This window comes from Plectropomus leopardus, chromosome 3 (assembly GCF_008729295.1).
Source record: "Plectropomus leopardus isolate mb chromosome 3, YSFRI_Pleo_2.0, whole genome shotgun sequence".
Taxonomy (NCBI): Eukaryota; Metazoa; Chordata; class Actinopteri; order Perciformes; family Serranidae; genus Plectropomus; species Plectropomus leopardus.
Window position 1 is genome coordinate 36,821,894 of NC_056465.1, and position 21,797 is coordinate 36,843,690.

Here is a 21,797-nt window from a genome sequence, read left to right on the forward strand (position 1 = left end):
AAACACAGCAATGACTCAAATAAATGTCTGCAGCTTGGCAGTCCTTTTCAACTCCTTCTCATGCCAACTCATCAAATACTATTGCTTTTTTAGTGGATCTAAACATCAACATAAGATGTACTAGTTTTCCTCCTGCGTTGGTTGTTGATGTTCTGGGACACTGTGTCAATTAACACCTATTAAAAATATTGTGTTTTATCAAAATACATTTCTGTTTTCACAGGAAATGTACAGTTTCTGCTCGCTAGATGCGTACAGTCTTTTTTCAAATGAAACATACAGCATGGGTTAAACACCTTGTTTTTACATTTATTTCCATGTGCAACACAAGCACGTGGTTAGGTTTGGACAAAAAAACAGAATTATTTGGCTCAACATTCATACGAGAAGCAAACATCCAACACGTTCTCATCCCAAGTCATCACATATTGATGCTTTGTCATGGGAACCAACACCAGAGCCTCAACAAGTGCACATGCTGGCACAGATGGTTAGGTTTTGGCAAAAGAGGCACATACAAAGGTGTAGAAATAAATCATCCCATTCAGACAGGAAGCGAACACCTGACTCCCACATGAAAGTCTGTGGTTTGTTGGATCCATCCACATGCCTCCCACCCGCCCTACAGGCTCCTTTGTGCTCCTTATATTACATCTTTACCAGCAGCGTTTCGACCTGACGCCATTAAGTGGCATATCATATGAACGCAACAGGTTTCCTTTCAGCTGCGATCTTAACTGAAGTCCACCATCCGTGTATCATACTGTCACAGCAGGTGCCGTCTGGCAGCGTATCATAACACGGGGAACGGATCTGTCTGTCTGAGTTCTTAGTTGACGCAGCCTGTCGGTGTATCATACAGCCACGAATGGTGGCTTATGGCGTTGGGATATTACGCCAAAATCACTGCAAAAGCGTCGATATCTGACGATTTCAAAATGAGAACAGGCTGGAAAACCGGGCTCCCTGGAGAAAGTCTGGGGTTTCCGGCTCCTTACATCATGTTGTTCCTGGCAGCATTTCACACTGACAGTGTCCAGTGGCATATCACACTGCCAAAACAGGCTCCATCCAGCTGCGTTATAAACTGTCGCCACCCACCGGCATATCATATGGCCTAAAAACGGTGCTGTCCAGCCGCCTGCCCATGTATCATATTGCTGTGACTATTGCCACCCAGCCGGGTTATAAACTGATGCCATCCACTGGTGTATCATATGGCCGCAAAAGGTGGCCTTTGGTGTCTGTGTCTGACACCAAAATCACCGACCAAGTGGCATTATATGACGACTTCAGAGTGAGAACAGGTGACTGGACCTTTGAAATACAGACACTTGGAGACCAGTGAGAAGCTGCATGTAACTAAAGTCATGATACATTTAAAAGTGTCACATCAATGATACTTTTGGGTGTTTCCATTTTTTCTGATCATTTTGTCCATATGTTACCCCTCTCTACATGTGCCCCCATTTAAAACCTACAATTGTTTTTGGATTATTTTGTCAAACAAGTCGCTGAAAGTTGTATTAAATAACTTTTTTTAATGGAGAAATGAAAGATATGCTAGTCAACCGCCCCACATCCCTTCAAGAAACGGAGATTAATTTGAAGGTAATCATAAGTGTGAAAATTGCTGTTATCTTCTCACTATTTCCTTTGACTGCTAACGGCCTGTCTGGCTCTGAAGTCGTCCCGGTAATAAATATTCATATACCTTTCAGGGCCTTTGTTATGTTGACTACCTTCCATCAGTGTGATCTGTTGTGGCACCAGAAACACAAATGGTGCAAATAAATTAAGAAAAAAATCTAAGTAAATATATAAATAATAATGACAATGAGTGAACATCAAAGGCTGCTCTATCTTTGCAGCATGTAAACAGTGCGTGCCTTCAGTGAGTGGAAGAGCCCTTTTTAATGATTCCATGGAAGATTGCCACATCGACAAGCATCCTGTAATAAATAAAATTAACAAACATTTCTGTAGGGTCTTTTCAAAGGGAAAGAGAGCCCAATGTTTTTTTTTCAGATAAGTGGTCTATACATCCCCTGCTCCTTCCTGATTAGTCTAATCCAGTGAGAAGTGCGTGCAGGGTTTTGATTGAGTCAGCCGTCGAGGACCCCGAGGGGAACCCTCCTGATAAGTGCCTTTACCTTTCACCTCCAGAACCCCACGCACGTCGCTCCGCCATATCCCACTCCCTCTAATCTCATTTGGCCCAGGAAGACATGCTCAGGCACAAGACGCTACGATTAGCATCCTCTTTACCGAGGGATCCCATTGGCTCGGACTGCCAGTGCTGCCCTCAACCTGAGTCGCTGAAGGCACTAAATCAGCCAGGTAGTTCAGTGTGTGCGTGTGTGTGTGCGTGTGTGTGTGTGCTTCTGCATCTCCACGAGTGTGTGTCGATATCAGAGGCTCTATTTACCTTCTTTGTAGTACGTCAGCTTAAATATTCTTGATTTTGCCAAACGTGCACGACTTTATTTTATGATACGACCCCGATGTCTGGGCCGCATCGAGCTGGAGTCATACACACTTTTACCAATAAATTTTCATGACCTTTCAAGGCCGTACGCTCTCCGAAACAACCATTGATACTCCTTATCAGCTCTTTTTCATTATTATATAATCACTTTTTACAAAAATATATTTTTAACAATAATGAACAGGATTAGAACTGAATATTTAAATATAACTTAGGGACTGTTTGTTATTCATGAGAGGGGAGAGGGAGGTGCAAAATGGGGGAGGCATGTTCGAAGCTTAGACATCTTTAAATGGCTGTATTTGTATATATTTTACCACCTATTTTTTTTGAAGAAAACATGCCTTCCAAGCCCATGGGCTCACGGGTTTGGGAGGCATGATGCCTTAAATGCTTTTGGTGAATTTTAAAGAAAAATGTTTGGTGGCTTTCTCTCTTCTTAAAAACTTTTTTGGCAAGTTTCAAAGAAAAAAGTTTTTATTTAAGATTTATTTTTTTAATTCAAAAAACTGATGGTGATTTTTTAAAAGAAAAAGTCTGGCAACATTTTTTTTCTTAATTTTGGGGGGTAATTCTTGAAGAAAATAGTGGGCCGGGGGTTAAAGAAAAGAGTCTGGTAATTCTTTTTTTTTTTTTCTTTAAAGAATGGCCATTTTCCTTCACCAAAACCATCACCATCTATCACAGCTAGAAGCTGTCAAAACAGATAATGCCGTTGGATTATCATATTTCCAGTGATACTTTAACACATCATGAGTTATTATACCGGCTTGTGAAACAAAATTCCATGACTTCTCTGCACAAACCCTGATCAAGGATCTTGAAAATCCTAAAGTCATGAGCTCAGACTCCTGCAGCTGAATCACACCCCGAAACACAAACTCTGATGAAAACATCACAAAAATGCCCATATTATTTATTCACATTACGCTTCAGTTCAGTCATTTCTGTGGGTGACACAAACTGAATCCCTTAGTCACATTTTAGTCTAAAAAAAATACCAGAAGCAGTCTTGAACGAGCAATATGAGTCCTCTTTGTGTCGTTAAATTCTCCAAATTCAAAGCTACAAGCAGGACCGTGACCTCTGCGTCCTCAGTGGGAGCTGCGGCCCTGCACACCAGGTCGAATTCAAGCACACTGAAGTGAATTTAAGTTACTATACAGACATAAATGGGGGCATTCACGGCACAGTTGTTGTTATTTCTGGCTAACCTGCTGCTAACTTGCCTTACGTCGTCTGCACGTTGCCAGGCGTCGGCTCTGCATGCGTATGTATGAAATATCTGATTTATGAGCAACCTGGCTAACACCGTGCTGCATGGCTCGCGTAATATGTTCATATAACTGCATCTTTTAACATTTTATTAACATCTACGTAATGACTGTTGAATTGTATCTATCGCTGCTCGGCTGTGTGTTGTCGCGTCATGCTCTTTGTGCTGAAAAGCTGTGTGTCGTTGCTCTGTGGTGGATCTGATTATATGCAGCATTCACCATCGTGTGTTTGATTTGAGCAGGAAGTGAGCTCCGCTGTGACACAGCGTGTTTTACCAACGGGGTATTTAGTTAAGATTCGTTGGAGAGATAGTTTTTGTTAAAGCCTGTGATTAAAGAGCACATGAGCTCATGAGTTTAAAAAATAAACTATCTGTTTTAACCATAACCCTTTGAAACCTGGATGGACATCAGGGGATTTTTTTGTGCTGTGCTCAGACGCCTTTTACATGCTGCTTAACTCTTTTCAGCAAATTGGTTGGATTTTTTTTTTTTTAAATCACAGGGGGCCTGCACAAAAAAAGTCAAAAGGTGACCAGAAAAAGACCTGAAAATATAGTTTTTAAAAGGGACGAGTATAAATGTTAATTTTTTTTTATTTTATCTTTTAATTTTCTGCACTTTTGGGTCATTTTCTTGTTTGTCTGCTTGTTTGTTTTTATTTCAGCTTGTCTTTTTTTAAAACCTTATTTTCAGGTCATTTTCTTGTGTCTTTTTTATGGCTATTTTTGGCTAATTTTTGGGCCATGTCTTGTTAAATTGCTCATTGCCGTCTCTCTGTGGTCTGTAAGAAATCAAACCACTTTGCTCAACTTCCAAAGGGTTAAATAAGTCAAAAATTTTAGTTGACTGAATTTGAGAGGACAAGTTGAATCGCCACAAAATTACCTCAACTTGTTTTCTCAAATTCAGAAAACTTAAAATTACCAGGCAGCCGAGACAAAAAAATAAGTTAAAACAAATACTTTCTTCTTATGGTGTGCTGCACAGATGCTCAGTAAGCTTCCAGATGATTATAAAACTATTAAAGTCACACGTGAGGACCTCTCTGCAGATATAAATCATATATCACAATCAGTGCTGATATTTAAAACTGTCCTGAATGCATCAGGTAAATGAAAAATATGAATGCAATGCAACTTAAATCACTAAAATACTGATAAACTGGAGGTCATCACAAGTTTCGTATCACACTCTTTAACATCTGCAACATTTGCAGCCTTAAACTTGACTTTCAGTGACGTCCTCTGATGATTTGAGCTCTGCTACTGAGTAGAAATGTCCTATTATTTAACAAAATGGACAAAATGTCCAAATTTACCATGCATATCTGTAGAATTGTTGAATTTAATATCAGAAGCTAATAACTTCAGCTCAAGTTGAAAGAATCACTGACAGCAGTGACTTCACAACACCTCATATCTATGCTGACCAATTTGCAAATATTATTTTTTAATCAGTGACATGCAAATGCAGAGGCTGCATGTACAAAAAAAAAAGCAACAACTTGATGACTCAAGAGTCATCTGGAGTATTAATGAGCACAGACAGCGACAAAAAAACGCCTCCGTATGCACGATTTGACATATGGAAAGTTTATGCCGCATGAAAATTCAGAGAGTTGCACAAAGACACCGCACAATAACTCAAAAAGTGAGCTGCTGCATGACGTGCACGTGTGTGACGTCTCACACGCCCACGCATACTGTAAGTTATGACACACATTTTAATGTATGGAAGGCGTCTGAGCAAGCAGGACGTGCATAATGATAAATATGCATGAGCACATCAAGCAGACTGATACTGTGAAACCCAAAATCTGTCTATCAATCTGAAAAAGTACAAAAATTAAAGCTGCGTAATGAAGCACAGAGGTTGCATGAAGATAATCTTGCACAAATGTAGAAGATAAATATGAAAAGTGGTTCTCAAGATGGGGGTCAGGACCTCTTTAAAGGGTCACAAGATAAATCTGAAAGGTCGTGAGATAGTTAAGATAAAAAAAGACAAAACTATTTAGTCCTGCTGCACAAAAACATGTTTAGTTCAACTTTTATACCATCTTACTGGATATTTTTACATTTTTACATCTCTCAAAGCTATCCAAGTAAAATCAGTTCTTTCGTGTGAACTGGAAGTGTGATGGGGTCACAAGTTGATTACTTTAGGGGTCATATGACAAAAAAGTTGGAACCACTAGGAGTTTGAGGGTCCCACGTGGCTTTAAATTTCACTAAAAACTTTACATTTTGTGACATTAAACTGACAAAATGCATTAATGCATTACCTATTAACTTCAATGAGATGTAAAAAGAATAAAAGCTTTAACTTAAAAAAGTTAGTTTCCATGCAGCTTTAACACTTTAGAATTTGAGAAGAAAAGCAAAGGTGATTTGTAGCTGTTCAATTTCTTCTTAAATTCAGGCAACTTAAAAATTGAACACTAATTTTTTAAAGTTAAAACAAATTGTCTATTTTTACAGTGCAGTATTTCTAAATAAGAGTTAAAACTTTGCAACAAAAGTAACAAACTAAAAATCAAAGTGAGGAGCATTTCTTTACTCCTATACAACCTGAGGACACGTGGGGATTTTAATGTTAAATACTATCTAATACCTGCCATACATTATGGCCCTGTCTTCTAAAATAAATAAAAAATAAATAATAAAAATATCTGGAGACATTTTACTCAAAATGTTAACTAAAATGTTGCATAAATAAAATTGTTTAAATATTTTGTGCACTTGCATCACTTTTAAAGCTTATGGAAATGATAGCACTAGTAATTTATAAATAAGAATGTACAATAATAAGATGACTAATGTGTTTTGGGTTGGGTTTTTTTGGGGTTTTTTTTTGCAGAACGGCAAATATCAGCATCAGCACCAAACATCAGGCTGCAGGTTTGAAGGCCTGAGAAACTGCAAAATATGAGCGTTATTAGCACATAATTAGTAAATAAAAAGTTCTGTATTTATGCATCCGACTGAGAAAATCCAAAAGTCGTGAAACAACTGCACAGTGAAGTTCCTCGCGCTCTGCGTGCTGCAGGAAATGAACCTGATGGATGCGCGTGTGCAGTGCGCGCTCTCCTCTGACTGAAGCGTGTAATAGTCGATGCTTTCCATATCTGTATCCGATGAACTCCAGAGAATTGACCATATAGGCGCCCCCGCGTGCATGCGTGAGCGTGTGCGTGGCCCGATAAATAAAACAGGGACTGTCTTTATTTGTGTCGGGAGGGGAATAAAGTCTCGGTGTAAATCACTTTTCCGACTGGCACAGCACATTAAACAAACCGTGGCGTGATTCCTTTTCTCTCAGCTCATCCGCTCCCTTTTTTCTTTATCAGCTCGTTCACGATTTCATTTCTTTCAAATGAGAATTCAGGGACCCCCAAATTCAAGCCCCCGCGTCTTCAAACAACACAACTGGACGGTTTTACTTTTTCTCCCGTCAAAATGGTATCCCAGATTCAATTTTAGATAGACCAGGATTTAGCCAGTGATGATTTTTTTTTTTTTTTTGGTCTTCCGGAGACAATATTTAATATGCTGAAATGAGATCAGTTTTTATCCCTTACCCCCCAAAATAATTTCTCAATATATATTTGTGTCAAATCTCGCCTTGACACGAGCCTGAAATGAAGGTTTGATAAGCGGGCGCGTGTTTGGCACATAATCGTGTCTTTTTCTCATCAGGGGGAAGCAACAACATCATCATCATCAATAGTATTTCTTTTTCTCCTTCAGTTTTTTGTTTTTTTTTTTTTTTTTTGATTTAAGGAAATTAGTACGCCTAAACACAAAACCACATTCTCAACAGCTACTTATCAAACTCCATTTACAGCAGATGATTTCAGGGTAACATTAAAAGACAATAATGTAAATGACCCATGGCTTTTAATTAAAAAATGTCTTGTCCCCCCCTCCTTCTGCTATTTTTGTTTCATGTTTTTTTTTTCACTTCAAGTGTTGTGCAGCAAAAAGTAATAGACGCTTTCCTCGGTGTCCCCCTCCTCGTTGACTTTTATCACTAAATGAAGCATATAAATGACCTGAAAGCGCCGGCTGTCGCGTTAAATTAAATAAAATAAAGAACAATTATCCCTCTTCCTTTTTCTCTGATCTGGCGCTGAAAAGGAGTCCTGGAGAGATAAGGCAGATTGAATTCTCTCTGTTGTGCTCCAATAAAAACGTCAAGGGGGAGGAAAGCGAGATTTAAAAGCCTCCCTATAATTTCAAATCATAATTCCCCTCCCATTATAGCGTTTATCGTGGAGGTTATTTATTTCAGGGCGTTGTACGCGCAGTCCCGTGACTGGGGAGGATAATTACAGGTGCACTGCACGCGGCAAAAACTTGCAAAGCAAAAATGGGTTGATTTCTTAAAAAAAACAAACAAACATGGAAATAGAAAAATAAGCAATGAAAGAATAAATGAGCCAGAAATTAGCAAAAATTAAGAAAAAGTGCAAGAAAATGAAAATTCATATATAAATTACAAAAAATAATTAAAAAAAACCCAGAACTTATCTCAGAAAACTACTTCAAATTTACAATCATTTGTAACATAATTTTAAGCATAATTATAATTATAAATTTAATCATCCCCGAGCTTTTTATTTTTTTCCCTATAATATTTTTAAAAATCTACTAATTTCTTGCAATTTGTGCAACATTTATTACAAAGTTGCCTTTTCTTTTTTAATGTTTCTGAAAGAAATTGCAGCAATTTGCACAAAGTTCAAAGGTAAAAATGCACTGAAAGGCGCCAGAAAGCAGCACAAGAAAAGTGATGTCGCTCCAAATGGTTAATAAAATGCAAAAACATAAATTTAAAACACATTTAAAACACTTTTACATACGTATGGAAAGATATTAGCCTCATTTTCATCACGAGAAAAAGAAAAAAACGCTGTTACTCCTGAAAGTAATTATAATTGTCTAATTTCAAAGTTGAATTAGGACGCTTTAGGGGTTTGATGTAAAACTTCACATTCGGTTCAATGAAGTATCACCCTAATTTACAGCTCTAGATAAGGACTAAGTCTGTCATAAAAATCTACCCGTCCTCCTCCTCCTCCTCCTCCTCTTCCTCCCCCTCTTTCCCATGCAGGATTGAATTGCACCTTGGGCAATAGTGCAGAATCGTGAATCTTAACTTCTCTCAGCATATGTTCCTGGCAGATAAGTAAACAATTTGGATGTGGAATGAAATTTTTAATTAATAATGTAATGTGAGGCCGCGGTCCGCAAATCCTGCAGGAGAAAAAAAAGAAAAGAAAACTCGCTGAATTTAAAATCTTTAAATGCTCCTATAATTCCTTCTGTACGCTCCTCTTCTCACTCTGCATTGTCTTAATGAGAGTCAGAGTCACAAGTTTGAACAGGTTTAAACAGGAAGGATTTGGTGATGATAATAAGCTCGAGCGCTTTTGGCTGCAGCACCTTTTTTTGAAAAGTAAACACGCGCAGTAAACCACATGCAGAGGTGGGCTGCATGCACTTTACAGCCAGCCAAAAAAAAAAAAAAAAAAAAAAATCACATTGTTCCATTAGCTGAAGCTATAATTAAGCGGAAGGCTCCCTCCTTGAAGTGATTAAGCAGTCAGACGAGTCGGACGGGCGGAATCCCTCCGGGGAGGCCTCCTCCTGAACTGTCAAACATCTAAAAGATCACAACCGGTTCACCTCCGTGTCACAAAAACACCTCCACCGCCGAACATGTCTCAAACCTGTTTCAGATCATTAAAAGAAAAAAAGCAGCAGGCAATTAAAGCTGCTGAGGAGGCGATCAGACGGCTGCAAGCACGAGGCAAATATCGATTATGGGAGGAAAAAAAGAGGATTGATTTTGATGGTATTGTTCTACAGCGAGGCCAGTTTGTTCGTCTTTAGCCTGTAAAAGGTATTGATTAGTTTGAGGTCAAGTTGAGTCTATTATTTGAAATGCAAAAAAAAAAAAAAAATGTTTTCATTAAAATTATGTCAAACTTACATTCGCTTTTTCGGGGAATTATTATGCATTAGTCTGTATTTTGTCTTGCATTTTTGTTTTTAATGAATTATTATGCATTTATTCTTTACATTTATTTCGCTTTTGTGTGTTATTGTGCATCTACTCTATTATTTTGTATTGTTTTCTTGCATTTTTGTTCTTTATGAATTACTATGAGTTATATTATCTTTATTGTATTTTTTGTTTTCTGTGAACTCCTGTGCATTCACTCTATATTACTTTGCATTTTCTAGCATTTTTTGTGAATAATCACGCATTTATTCTATATTGTTTTTGCTTCATTTGTTTCACTTTTTATGCATATTACTTTTTCTTAAAAATTTCTTAGCATTTTAAATCTATTTAATTACGGCTCAACTTCCCTGCAGCTGCTGCACAACGTCCCACTATCTCCGTCATCTCAAGTGCCCAATAACCTACAAATACAGGGAATTGATAGCGTTGAAGACAGATTGTCTTTATTCGAAATGCCTCTGCTCAGCAGTTGAACAAAGGGCAGGAGGTATCAACCTTCTAGATACATTATCCTTTCCATAACATGACAGGTTTTTAAAATACCATCTTAGATGATAATACACATATAACTCCTTGAATTCAAATAGAAGTTATCCTTAAAAACAAGAAAACAAAACTAAAAAATGACGCGATATTAGCACTGAACCACAGGAAAAATGCAAAATTAAAAGTAAATGACTTTTTGTCATCTTTAAATAGACTAGTTTTATGTGCCAGTTTTTTGATAAATATAAACAATATGACCCGTATATAATCCAGCCTAACGGTCCTGATTTTGACCCTATCCAAACATCATAAAATCGTACTTATAGGCCTATACAGGAAATCAGAATTGTGCAAGCCAATTTTTTTTCTCAAAATAAAAACCCTATCAATAACACAAATCAGCATATCAGCATTGAAATGTACACAATAAATAAAGTTAAAGGCCTCCTTTTTCTGGCTGCCATTATAACATTTACATTTCTTACAGGTGACAGTGGGGGTGAGGGGGGGCGTCCTTTAAATCCCAGCTCCTCCGCTCCGCTCTGGAACTTGTTGGATTTCTGGAAAAGTTTCTTTTGTGTGTGTGTGTGTGTGTGTGTGTGTGTGTGTGTTGTTGTTGTTGTTGTTTTTTGCCATAACAAGTCCAAGGCAGATAATACTGTTCATGCCTTTTTAACGGGGCGCGCTGTCCATAATATATTTACATGCATTTCAAGTGAATTTTTAAAAAAGAAAAGAGTCTGAGGGGTTACATGGCAGTGGCGTGTGCGGATGAATATGGGTCTATCCCAGTCTTGGTCATACCTGGAAAAAGTATGTAGGCCACCGGGGGCTGTAAACTTGACGCTGACCAGGCCGTGCAGTTACACGGGACGACGTAGCCCGGGTTTGTGGGCGACGGATGGGTGTGGGTGTGCTGACTGGGGCACCCCAGGGTGCCGAACGCGCCGTTCTGGTATCCCAAAGAGGACGCGTACGGCAAAGTGCTGGTGCTCAACGTGTGCGGCATCTCCGTCATCTTCTGGATGGCGCTGGAGCTGAACTGGCTCGGGTCGAGGAAGGAGTACGGAGCCGTGGTGGGCGGCAGAAACGCTCTGGCTTTCTCCGAGTGGCTCAAAAGAGAGTCCGCGGCCGACACCGGGAGCCCCTTCAAGTGGTCGGTGTCCCCGAGGTAAGGCAAAGGGAAAACGTACCTGTCCTTCTTGAGCAGGTTTTTGGGTTTGCGCCGGGGTCTGTACTTGTAGTCGGGGTGCTCCTTCATGTGCTGGGCGCGCAGCCGCTTGGCCTCGTCGATGTAAGGTCTCTTCTCGGACTCGGAGAGCAGCTTCCACTCGGCGCCCAGTCTTTTGCTGATCTCCGAGTTGTGCATTTTGGGGTTCTCCTGTGCCATTTTCCTCCTCTGGCCCCTGGACCAGACCATGAACGCGTTCATGGGTCTCTTGATGTGATCAGCGGGCTTTGACATCTTTTTTTTTTTTTTTTTGCAAAGTGTACTTTTTATCCCCAATGTTTAAAAAAAAGTTCTTATCGAGAGGAAGGGAAACTATTCACCTGTCTAGATGCCAGATACCAGTCATGCCACGTCTGGGATGTTCTGAGTCTAAACAGCAAAATAGAATAAAATAAAAATCCAGCGCCTGGTTTCCAGAGTTAAAACACTGCCGCGCGCTCAAGTCCGGTTACAAGTCTCTTTCAGAGCAGCCAATACAGGAACAAAAATACATGTAAGATGCACACACGTAAAAAAAAATCCACAAAGGTGAAAGCAATGTTCCGCAGTTTGCAGGAGTCGTAAAAGTGTTATTTTTTTTCTTCTGCGACACTCTCTCCCTCTCTCTCTCTCTTTCTCTCTCTCTTTCTCTCTCTCTCTCTCTGAGGTTTGTCGTCAAGCACCTGGCTTGGAAATGAGCGGAAGAGCGTGAATACGAGCCAAAAGCGGTGAAGTTCAAAGGCTGGGCTGGTTTGGTTTCTGCACGCAATCTGACATAATCTGCAGGGCGTTCACTCACCAACCTGAGCGCCCAATCAGCACCAAGACCGGCTATTAGAATACCTCCAGCGCCAAAATATATGTACATTACAACATAAACAAAGAGCGGCTGGTAGTAGGAGAGAAAAAAAATAAGAGGGGTGTGTGTGTGTGTGTGTGTGTGTGTGTGTGTGTGTGTGTGTGGAGGGGGGCAGGATCCCTCCCCGATTCCATTTAATGTAATGAATCGCAACAAACACGGACCTTCAACCTCTTTCCCAGTTAAAACCTGACTTCAATCCGGAGAGGTGACTATATACCGTGCAACCAATTTACACTGTGCAGCTACACGCAGACAAGCACAGGAGGGCTGTCACCAAAACACACACAGATTGAGTTATTATTTATATATATATATATTTATCTATTTATAGAGTGAGGGGGGTTTATTCGGAATAAAAACAAATTAAAGCAAAAATAAGTAAATTAATAACAATAATAACAACATGCTTTTAATTCCTTCCAGAAAAATATATTTAAAACATATTCTCCCTTGTGGACAGAAAAAAGAAAAATAAATGAATTAAAACATTAATAATAATAATAAGAAGAATTTCTTAAAAAAAAAAGAAAGTTAATTAATTAATTAATTAAAACATAAATACTACTGCTACCTGTGCCACTACTACTACTACTGCTACTACTACTAATAATAATAACAACAATAATAATAATAATAATAATAATATGTTTTTCCTTACAGATATTTTAAAAATTCATTCCCTATTGTGTATATATATAAAATGAACACAACATGGCAGCTCTTTTGCAGCAGGACATTAACCCCTGTCCTCCAGCTGCAGACTGCTCACAAAAACGCCATGTGAAAGATTCCAGGATGGGAGGATGAAAAAATGTCAAATTCAGCTTCCAAACACTTCCCTCTAAAAGATGCAACAACAAGAAGCAAAAACTAGCCATCATGGCACTCAAGAGTCCCAAATTTCATTCCTCTTGTGTGTAAAAAATAAATAAATAAAACATGTCCCTCTTTTTTTGCAGCTCGACCTCTAGCACAGAGACACTTCAGCAGGACGTTAACCCCTGTCCTCCAGCTGGAGCTCAAAAAAGTGAAAGGTTCCATGTATGGGAGGATGACAAACGTCAAATTTAGCTTCACTATTTCCAAACATTTCCTTCTAAAGGATGCGACAACAAGCAAAAACTACCCATCATTTATTATTGTTACTATTATTATTGAAAGGCCCTCCAAACAAACAGCACATGCACACAAACACACGCGCGCGCGGGTTAAGCCCGCGCGTGCCATCGGGTGTTGAACCTATGGGGAGGCTCAGTGACAGAATTACAAACGGCAAGAAAATATTACATCAACTGTAAACGTTTAGAAAACCGCCATTGTGCGTCTATAATTGTTGTATTAGCTGGCGTCAATTTGACAGTGTGGTTTTAAGGAGGCACAGAGTGATCGTTTTAAAATGCAAATTTCACTGAGGACCATTGCCTAATAGCCCTCGGGCTAATGTGCGTGATATATGATTCCTTCAGCTGTGATTATTAAACGCAGACAGATGATTTTTTCCCTCCGCAGCGTCAAAATGCTGTGATTGGAGAAACACTGTCTCCGGTTAGTTACACCGCTAAGTAGATTTATTTAAGGTTGTCTATATATGGCTATAAATATATATGTGAGCGCGCGCACGCACACGCGGATATTGTGGACCACATCCTACTGCAATTATCAGCTCATCTTTCTCTATACAAACAGGCTGCACACACTTCAGAGATTATTTAAAATGTCACCACATCATATGCAAACATACACTTAAATGCATTTATAGATCACGTTTTTATTTTAAGGTTTTATTTGCACAAAAGGAGAAAATGGTATGCACGCTCAATCAGTTTTAATTTTGCACTCCAAATAGCTCAAAATGGAGTTATTTTTCCTGCCTCTGATATATTTCAGCACCATCTGCTTTCTCACGGTCTCTCTCCGCTCCCCTCGCACACGCATGCGTCAATCGGCAGCTTGTAACAACAAGATTTCCATCATATCTTTCTTTGCAAACCCTGAAATTATCGTTTCAAAAAAAAAAAAAAAAAAAAAAAAAGCCCGTTTTGGGAGGAAAATCCTCCTCACCCCGACCTACAGAACAATGTCCCCCACAGCTGAGGACGCCCCCGACACCAGCGCCGATCGGATGGCTGCAAAAAGAAAAACCTCCTCAAATCCTCCCAGCCGGCGCGCGTGATGCTCACCAGCAACCACGAGGTAGAATATACTGCATGTTCGGACTGTACATTTGCAGCGCATTTTTTTTTTTTGAAGTTTTAAATTATGTTGCGCTATCTTTCTCACAACAGCGTGTATGCAATTTGACATGTAGGCTGCCACACACACACACACACACACCAGCTTAGGCTTCATTTTGAGATCAATGAATGAGATAACAGGGAATTATTTTAGGGGCTGAGCCTCCTGCTCACGAGGGGGAAGTCTACTATGTTTCTTATTCAAAAAAATGATTGTCTAATAAACGCGCGCCTCAAAGTTCCCTCGACAATTTGACGGGATAATGAGAAATGCAGGAAGGATTGAGATCATATTTGTTTTCCATCGGCTTCAGTTTTTAATAATATCATTCAAGTGAAAAAAATAAAATAAAATAAAATACAGCTTATAAATATTAAAGTAGATGTGGTTTTGCATTCAGGTGCGCGTAAAAACTTCTCCAAACTTTGCGCATTTGGATTTGATTGGCACAACAAACAGTAAACCAGAAAAATGGAAAAAAGATTACAAATAATATATATTTTCTGTATAGCCTATATCAAATTTAGACTATTCGGTTTAGAAAAGACAGTTAAAGTGAAAGCACACTGTTTGGATTCATAAATACAGAATCAATGACTGGAAAGTTTATTTTCATCTATTACACTGTAAAATCTGACAAATTGATCTTACTTAAAATAATCTTGGAAACCTTAAAAAAGGAAACTAAATATAACTATTAATCTTAATTTAAGTGAACTTTATATCTAATTATTATGTTGACTTAAAATTTAACCATATTCACTTAATTTTGTGACGTTATTGCAACTTGACAAATGAAAAGTTTAATTTAATCACATTTTCTCAGCGCTAACTTCAGTAAACCAAGTTAGTCTGAGGATTTTGTAAATGATGAAGTTACAAGATCTGCAAATTCTGTTTTGTTAACATGTTAGAAATGCAAGTAAATACCCTTATGACTGACTAGTTTGAAACCAGAAGAATGCAGATATATAACTTGGTTTACTGAAGTTGCCAAAACTTATAAAGATTGATTTAGTTAAATTTGTCATTATTAGGTTCCAACAACTTCACAAAATCAAGTAAATATGACAGAATTTTGAGTAAAATTAACAATTACATATGATAGAAACATAAATTAAGATTAATGGTTATATTTACCTATATTTTTCTAGGTAATTGAGATTCTAGATTTTTAAAATTAGTCAACTTGTCAGATTTTTACAGTGCATGACTCAAAAATTGTAATAAACAACACATTCAAATGACACACACACACACACACACACACACACACACACACACACACACACACACGCACGCACACGCACACACATAGACACGCACACACACCAGCACACACAACCAGGATTATCTAAGGACACATGTCCATCTATCTCGCCTTAAAAAGTGAATGGGGAGCGGCCTGACACACAGAGAGCCTATTAGCCCACGCGGGCTCCCGTGGAGAGCACGAGGTAAGCTCCCCTACCGGAACTGTCCATGGTGCTGAAGCGGTAAGAGGGTTTCTTTACTGCGTCCTGCCTCAAAAAACTCTTAAAAGCTAGGGTTGACATTTCAATGCCTGTTATTGTGTTTCCATCCTATTTAGTGATGGTTCTCTGTCAAAAATAAATAAAATATTAGAAAGAGACACAACTTTCCTAACTTTTTTTTTCTCTCCCCAGCAGAATGTTTTTAAGCCTATTTATTCTCAGTGTGGAGGAACCATATTTGGAACTAATACATTATGGCACCAGAAATTATAATAAACACATTTTCATGTTGTCAAAATAACTGCCTGTCCCTTACTTTAGCATCATGAGACTAACTTTGCCACAGTGGATATTACAGCGTTACATGTATAATTACACTGTAAAATCTGACGTTTTCATCTTACTGAAAATAATCTCCGAAACCTTGAAAAAGGAAAATAAATATAACTTTAAATCTTAATTTATGTTTACTTTATATCTAATAGTTAAGTTGACTCAAAACCTAGCTCTTTTAACTTAATTTTGTGAAGTTGTTGCAACTTAAAATGACAGGTAGAGTTACAGTGGCATCATTACATCATTAGTACGTGTGTGTGTGTGTGTGTGTGTGTGTGTGTGTGTGTGTATGTGTGTGTGTGTGTGTATGGCATGGAGGGCTAAGGGACTGTTCTTTATTTATCAGAGGAAAGGGAAAATACATGAAGCAGTCATCCCACATGATGCTTTAAAAGACCATCTGTAATTTGAAAATTTACTTTAAACAGGTTTTGGCTTTGATAAATGGCATCATTTTGACAATTTTTATTTTGGTGGGTCAGCGGGTTTTCTTTAAAAATCACACTTTAAATGGAAAAAAAAGGTACTTTTTTTTTTAATATTTAAAAAAGTTGCAAAGAAAAAAAAAAATCTTTTTTTTTTTAAAAAAAAGGCCAAAAAATCTCCTCAAAATTTTGAAGAAAAAAAAACACCATAAATTTTAAAAGAAAAATAATCACGAACAACGTTGAAAGAAAAAGATTGCCAATTTACAAAGTACAAAAAAATTAAAAGGGAAAAAAAATCAAGAAAATGTAAAAAAAAAACAACAACAAAAAACATGCCTCCCCTCCCAAACGTGCAAATACAAACCCATTTAAATCATATGCCCCTCCCCTAAACCAAAACAGAAGTCCCTCCCCAGAGCTTAAAAAATTATTTGACATACCTCCATCTTTTGGCACCACCCCATCCTCTCTCATAAATAACAAACAGTCCCTAAAAATACATTTTTAAAAAAGCCCCAGCTGAAATAATATGTTAATACATGTACTTGACTAAATGTACTTAGTTTGATTTTGCCACTTTTAACAAAAATACAGACCATTTTTCAGACTCTAGTCAATGACTGTTTAATGATAGCAGCAGATAAAAGCAAAATATTCTGTTTCTTCTCAGAACTAATTACTAACAACCACTAATATTTTCAACATGATAATTCACAAGTTTATAAGAGTTTAAAAAAAATATGTTTTTAAGGTAAATAAGTTGCCGGAGTGCATAAAAAAACATCTAAATATAGAGCTTGTTTATGAAAATGGAGGATTCCCCCGACAGATGCTAAGCCCCCGATGTCCTCTAATCCTAAAAACGCCCCTGCATTGTTCTCTCTGTTAGCATCTTCAGCAAACCAAGTTAGTCTGACTTAACTCAATACAAATGTGACTACAGCCTCACTTATATTTTCATGACGTCCCTGAGAATAGTAGAAAAACCTGAATTGCTATAGTTACTGACGATGTTTCTTACACAAAAAGGCTTTCTTTGGGCGATATGGAAATAATTCTGAAACTCAAATTCGGCTCATAATAAGGCAGATCTTTTTGACACTATCGGTCACACTCATTGACACTGAGAAGAAACAAAACAGCACCGAGCGGTGTGCGTGAGAAGCACTGCCAACACGGGGCATACATTACAGAAAATATCCATATATATCATATCTCTGCGGCTACAATTTCTCAGTTACACAGCAAAATGAATAAAATCTTTAAAAAACTTAAGCTGTTCTCTCTTTTATGCTGCAACACTGGATGGTACAGAGCAGAGCGAGGGGGGGAGGAAATTAACAAAGGTTCAAGGCATCAGGTAATAATGAAAGGATAGGGGCAATACTTCAAAGACCACCAGGTCCACATCACACAATTATACAATACAATTAGGATTAAAGGGGCAAAGGAGATAACAGCAGATAGGGATAAATTATCACAAAAGGAAAGATGTGACTCTCTCCTGACCTTCATTAAGAGGAAAAAAAACTCATTTAGAGCTGGCCTTCCTTGCAGGGGGATTTGAGCCTTTCACATGAGACTGTGACTCACCAGATAAGATTTACAGAGTATAAACGAGAATCCAAACTGCTGAACAATAACACAAAATCTATATAAATTAAGCAATAGAATAAATAGTTATATGACTACATATATTATACAGTAAATAAATTCTAGAACTGGACTAATTTGCTCTGCTAGACCAGTCATTGGCTCCTTCTGTTGGGCTAAATGTTGCTGAAACCCATTTAACCTAATTTCTATTGGAGATCCCAAACTTTCCAAAGCTACAAAGGACCTGGGAAATTGGGAATTTTTCACCAAAATGTGATAAAATGTTTATAAAACCATATTTATTGTTAAAATCAGTAGTATAAGAGGTTAAAACTAGCAAAAAAAAAAATGTAAAGAATTTTTACCATTTTCTCGTACAAACCATCTGGTCCACATTTATGTAAAACCAAAGTCAAAACAAAAGCTACTCGTATACAGATAAAATATACTTTGAAACACATTATTTAACCCTTTGGGGCTGTCTGGCACATGTTACACACTTTTCATTCTTCATTTTTTGATAATTGTGTGTGTGTTCATGCATGTGTCCTAAATGTAGTCCAGATTGTGTATTTGAGTGTAATCAGTGAATTTGCAGCTCAGCTCCTACAATAAGTCTAAAATACACTGTGGAAACTAAATAGTTACATTCAGACTGTTCAGGTCCAAAAATGCTCCATTGAAACCCATTCAAAGTGACATTTTTGATCCCACAGCCATCAGAGCAGAAAAACAGGACTTGTATTATTTCTGGGTGTCATTCTGGGCTTTTGACTCGGAATTTGTCATTTTGACTATTTTCCACCTGATGAGGTCATTTTGACCATATTTGGCATATGGAGGAAATACATGCTATTTCCACTAGGTGACCTGTCACAGTCAATGTAGCTGCTGATCACTGACATATCCCAGACTGGAACCATGAAAAAAATCTACTTTGCATGTAGTTTATTGAAAGACCGACAGACAGTCTGAAGAACAGCATGTAGTTCAAAACATCATTGATTCGTGAGAATCTCAAGAAAAAAAGCTGTAAAAGCAGCTTAAGTGTGTGGACCTTCCTTGGTCCAAAAAGAAATGTTCCCATTGACAAACACTGTGAAAGAGATGTCTGTAAATCAGTCTGGAAACATTCTTTTGAGCATCAAAACCCAAAATGCAAAATGGCTTGTTGCACTATCACACATTTTCTCCCCAAGTCGTCATATTTGCCGCTTTGTAGTGGACTTCTGCGTCTACATGTTACACTCTTGGTGTCCCTGCGTCTGCTGTTGACGTTCCAGAATGTCGCTACTGTGATGTCAACACAAGCACATGGTGGGATGACGCTGCACGCGATTAGGTTTAGACAACTAAAGCGCAGGGTAACCAACGCCAGGACGTCACAAATGCATGTTGGCACCGATGGTTAGTTTTATGGGACGGAGACACATGGCGAGATGCAGAAAAAAACATCACATTCAGACAGTAAGCAAACACTGGACTCCTGCATGAAGGTCTGTTGTGGTTCTGTCCTCCTAAACTGATGCCGCCCAGCAGCGTATCATGCAGACGCAAAAAGTGCCTTTTGGAGTCTGGATGATATGCTGAAAGCACTGTCAAAGTGACAGCATTTAAGAGGGTCGAAAAGAGGTCGGGCTGTGACAGAGATGTCTGTAAATCAGTGGAAACCTTTTTTGAGCTCAAAATCCCGCAAAAATGTCTGGTTCCACTATCAGGATTTGATCCATTTGGCCAAATAACATTTCGTAACGTATCCTCAGAAAAAGGCTGGTATAGTATCCTACAAATTAGCACGCCATGAATGACTTTATGTCCTTAAGTTACAGTTAAGTAACTGCTGTAAAGTTATGGAGGTTAGTTTGAGGAAATAAAAGTTATTGTGGTTAGGGTTAGGGAGAGAAAAATGGTGTGGACGAACATAAAAAATGACTCAAATCTCACACAGTTTTGAACACGCGTCTTAAGGGGAAGGTTTCGGGTTAAAGTCTGCATTTTTGTGACTCATCCACCACCTGCCTCTTTACAAAACTGCTCGGGACTGCTTCTTTGTTCACTCCCGACAGCGCATTGGTCACTTGATTGCAGCATTTAAAAATTCGAGGATATGTACGTATTAGTTGCCCGCTCTCATTCTCAATTTGTCAAATACTGCCGCTTTGTCTGTGAATTCGGGCAATAACACCAAGAGCTACTTTTTGGGGCAGCATGATACGCCAGGCAGCGTCAGACGTAACCTTCCACAGTGGTATGACTCCTGTCTGAATGTTGAGCCGTGACGTTTTTTCCTCAACTTAACCTCTGACACCTCTGACAACGACCAACTCCGAACTGTCCTCTTACTCACTCTTATATTTTATATTTGGAGGAAATCTCAAATTAAATAACGGCTGTTCTTTAAAAGTAAAATATCCACGATAACACCTGTGACACATTTATACTCACTCATTAACTCTCATTATAGCCCAGAGCCATATCTCATCACTGGACATAATTTGTCTGTTGGAGTGCGTGAGTGGCATTGACATTCAGGCTCTGTCGGCCCTTTTTAATTATTGGAAAAACACTTTTTAATAAATATGACACAGAACATTGTGAAATATAATGTTTTGATTAATTGGATTTGGTGGTTATATTACAGTGTGGACACCCAGAGGTAAAACAAATGTGGCGTAAAGCTCAACTCAACTGTCTGAATCGAGTAAAAGCCAGATTAAAATATGCGTGGATAGGTCAATAATATCAATATAAGCACCGATTTTAACATTGTGAATAGCTTTCTTTTTTACACAATCTTTATTTTATTTTATTTCTCACCATAGGTCTACCAGTCTGAGACCTGAACCTGCAGACGTGGTGCAGAGCTCCCGAGAGTCAGGTGATGAATTCAAAGCTGAAATTGAAAATCAATATTCCACAGCGCTCCTCCTCAATGTGTCAGAATTACACATATCAATCAACCCCCTCTTGTACCTTTTTCTCCCTGTTTTGTTTACAGAACTTGCATCCGGAATGACGAAGCGGGAAAACCTTTATCGGACAAACAGATGCTTGTGAAATGGGAGCTGGACTGTCAGGTATTGTAGCATAAAAAAGAAAATTTAAAAAAAGAAAAGAAAAAGAGACAGTTCAAGAACGGAGAGGCTTTTGAAGCCAGACAGACTGATGGAGCGCGAGAGAAAAAAAATACAATTCTACAAATCTGTATCAGTGAATGATTAATTAATTTCCGTTGAATGATCTGTTCTAGCCTTGCGAGATATCAGTTTCCATTTCTTTTTACACTTTTTACAGAAGATCTCAAGAGACCGCCAGTTCAAAAGACGGTTCAATTTAGAGCTCCCATCGGAAATGGTTTCAGAGAGTCT

General features: G+C 38.3%; 1 protein-coding gene across 1 annotated transcript; it reads right to left on the reverse strand.

Moving 5' to 3' along the window:
* Positions 1–10,224: 10,224 nt before the first annotated feature.
* On the reverse strand, positions 10,225–12,122 carry sox14 (SRY-box transcription factor 14). The gene has a single exon (XM_042482545.1). It carries the CDS (start codon positions 11,750–11,752, stop codon positions 11,036–11,038), a length of 717 nt encoding a protein of 238 aa, XP_042338479.1. The 5' UTR covers positions 11,753–12,122; the 3' UTR covers positions 10,225–11,035.
* Positions 12,123–21,797: the final 9,675 nt, after the last annotated feature.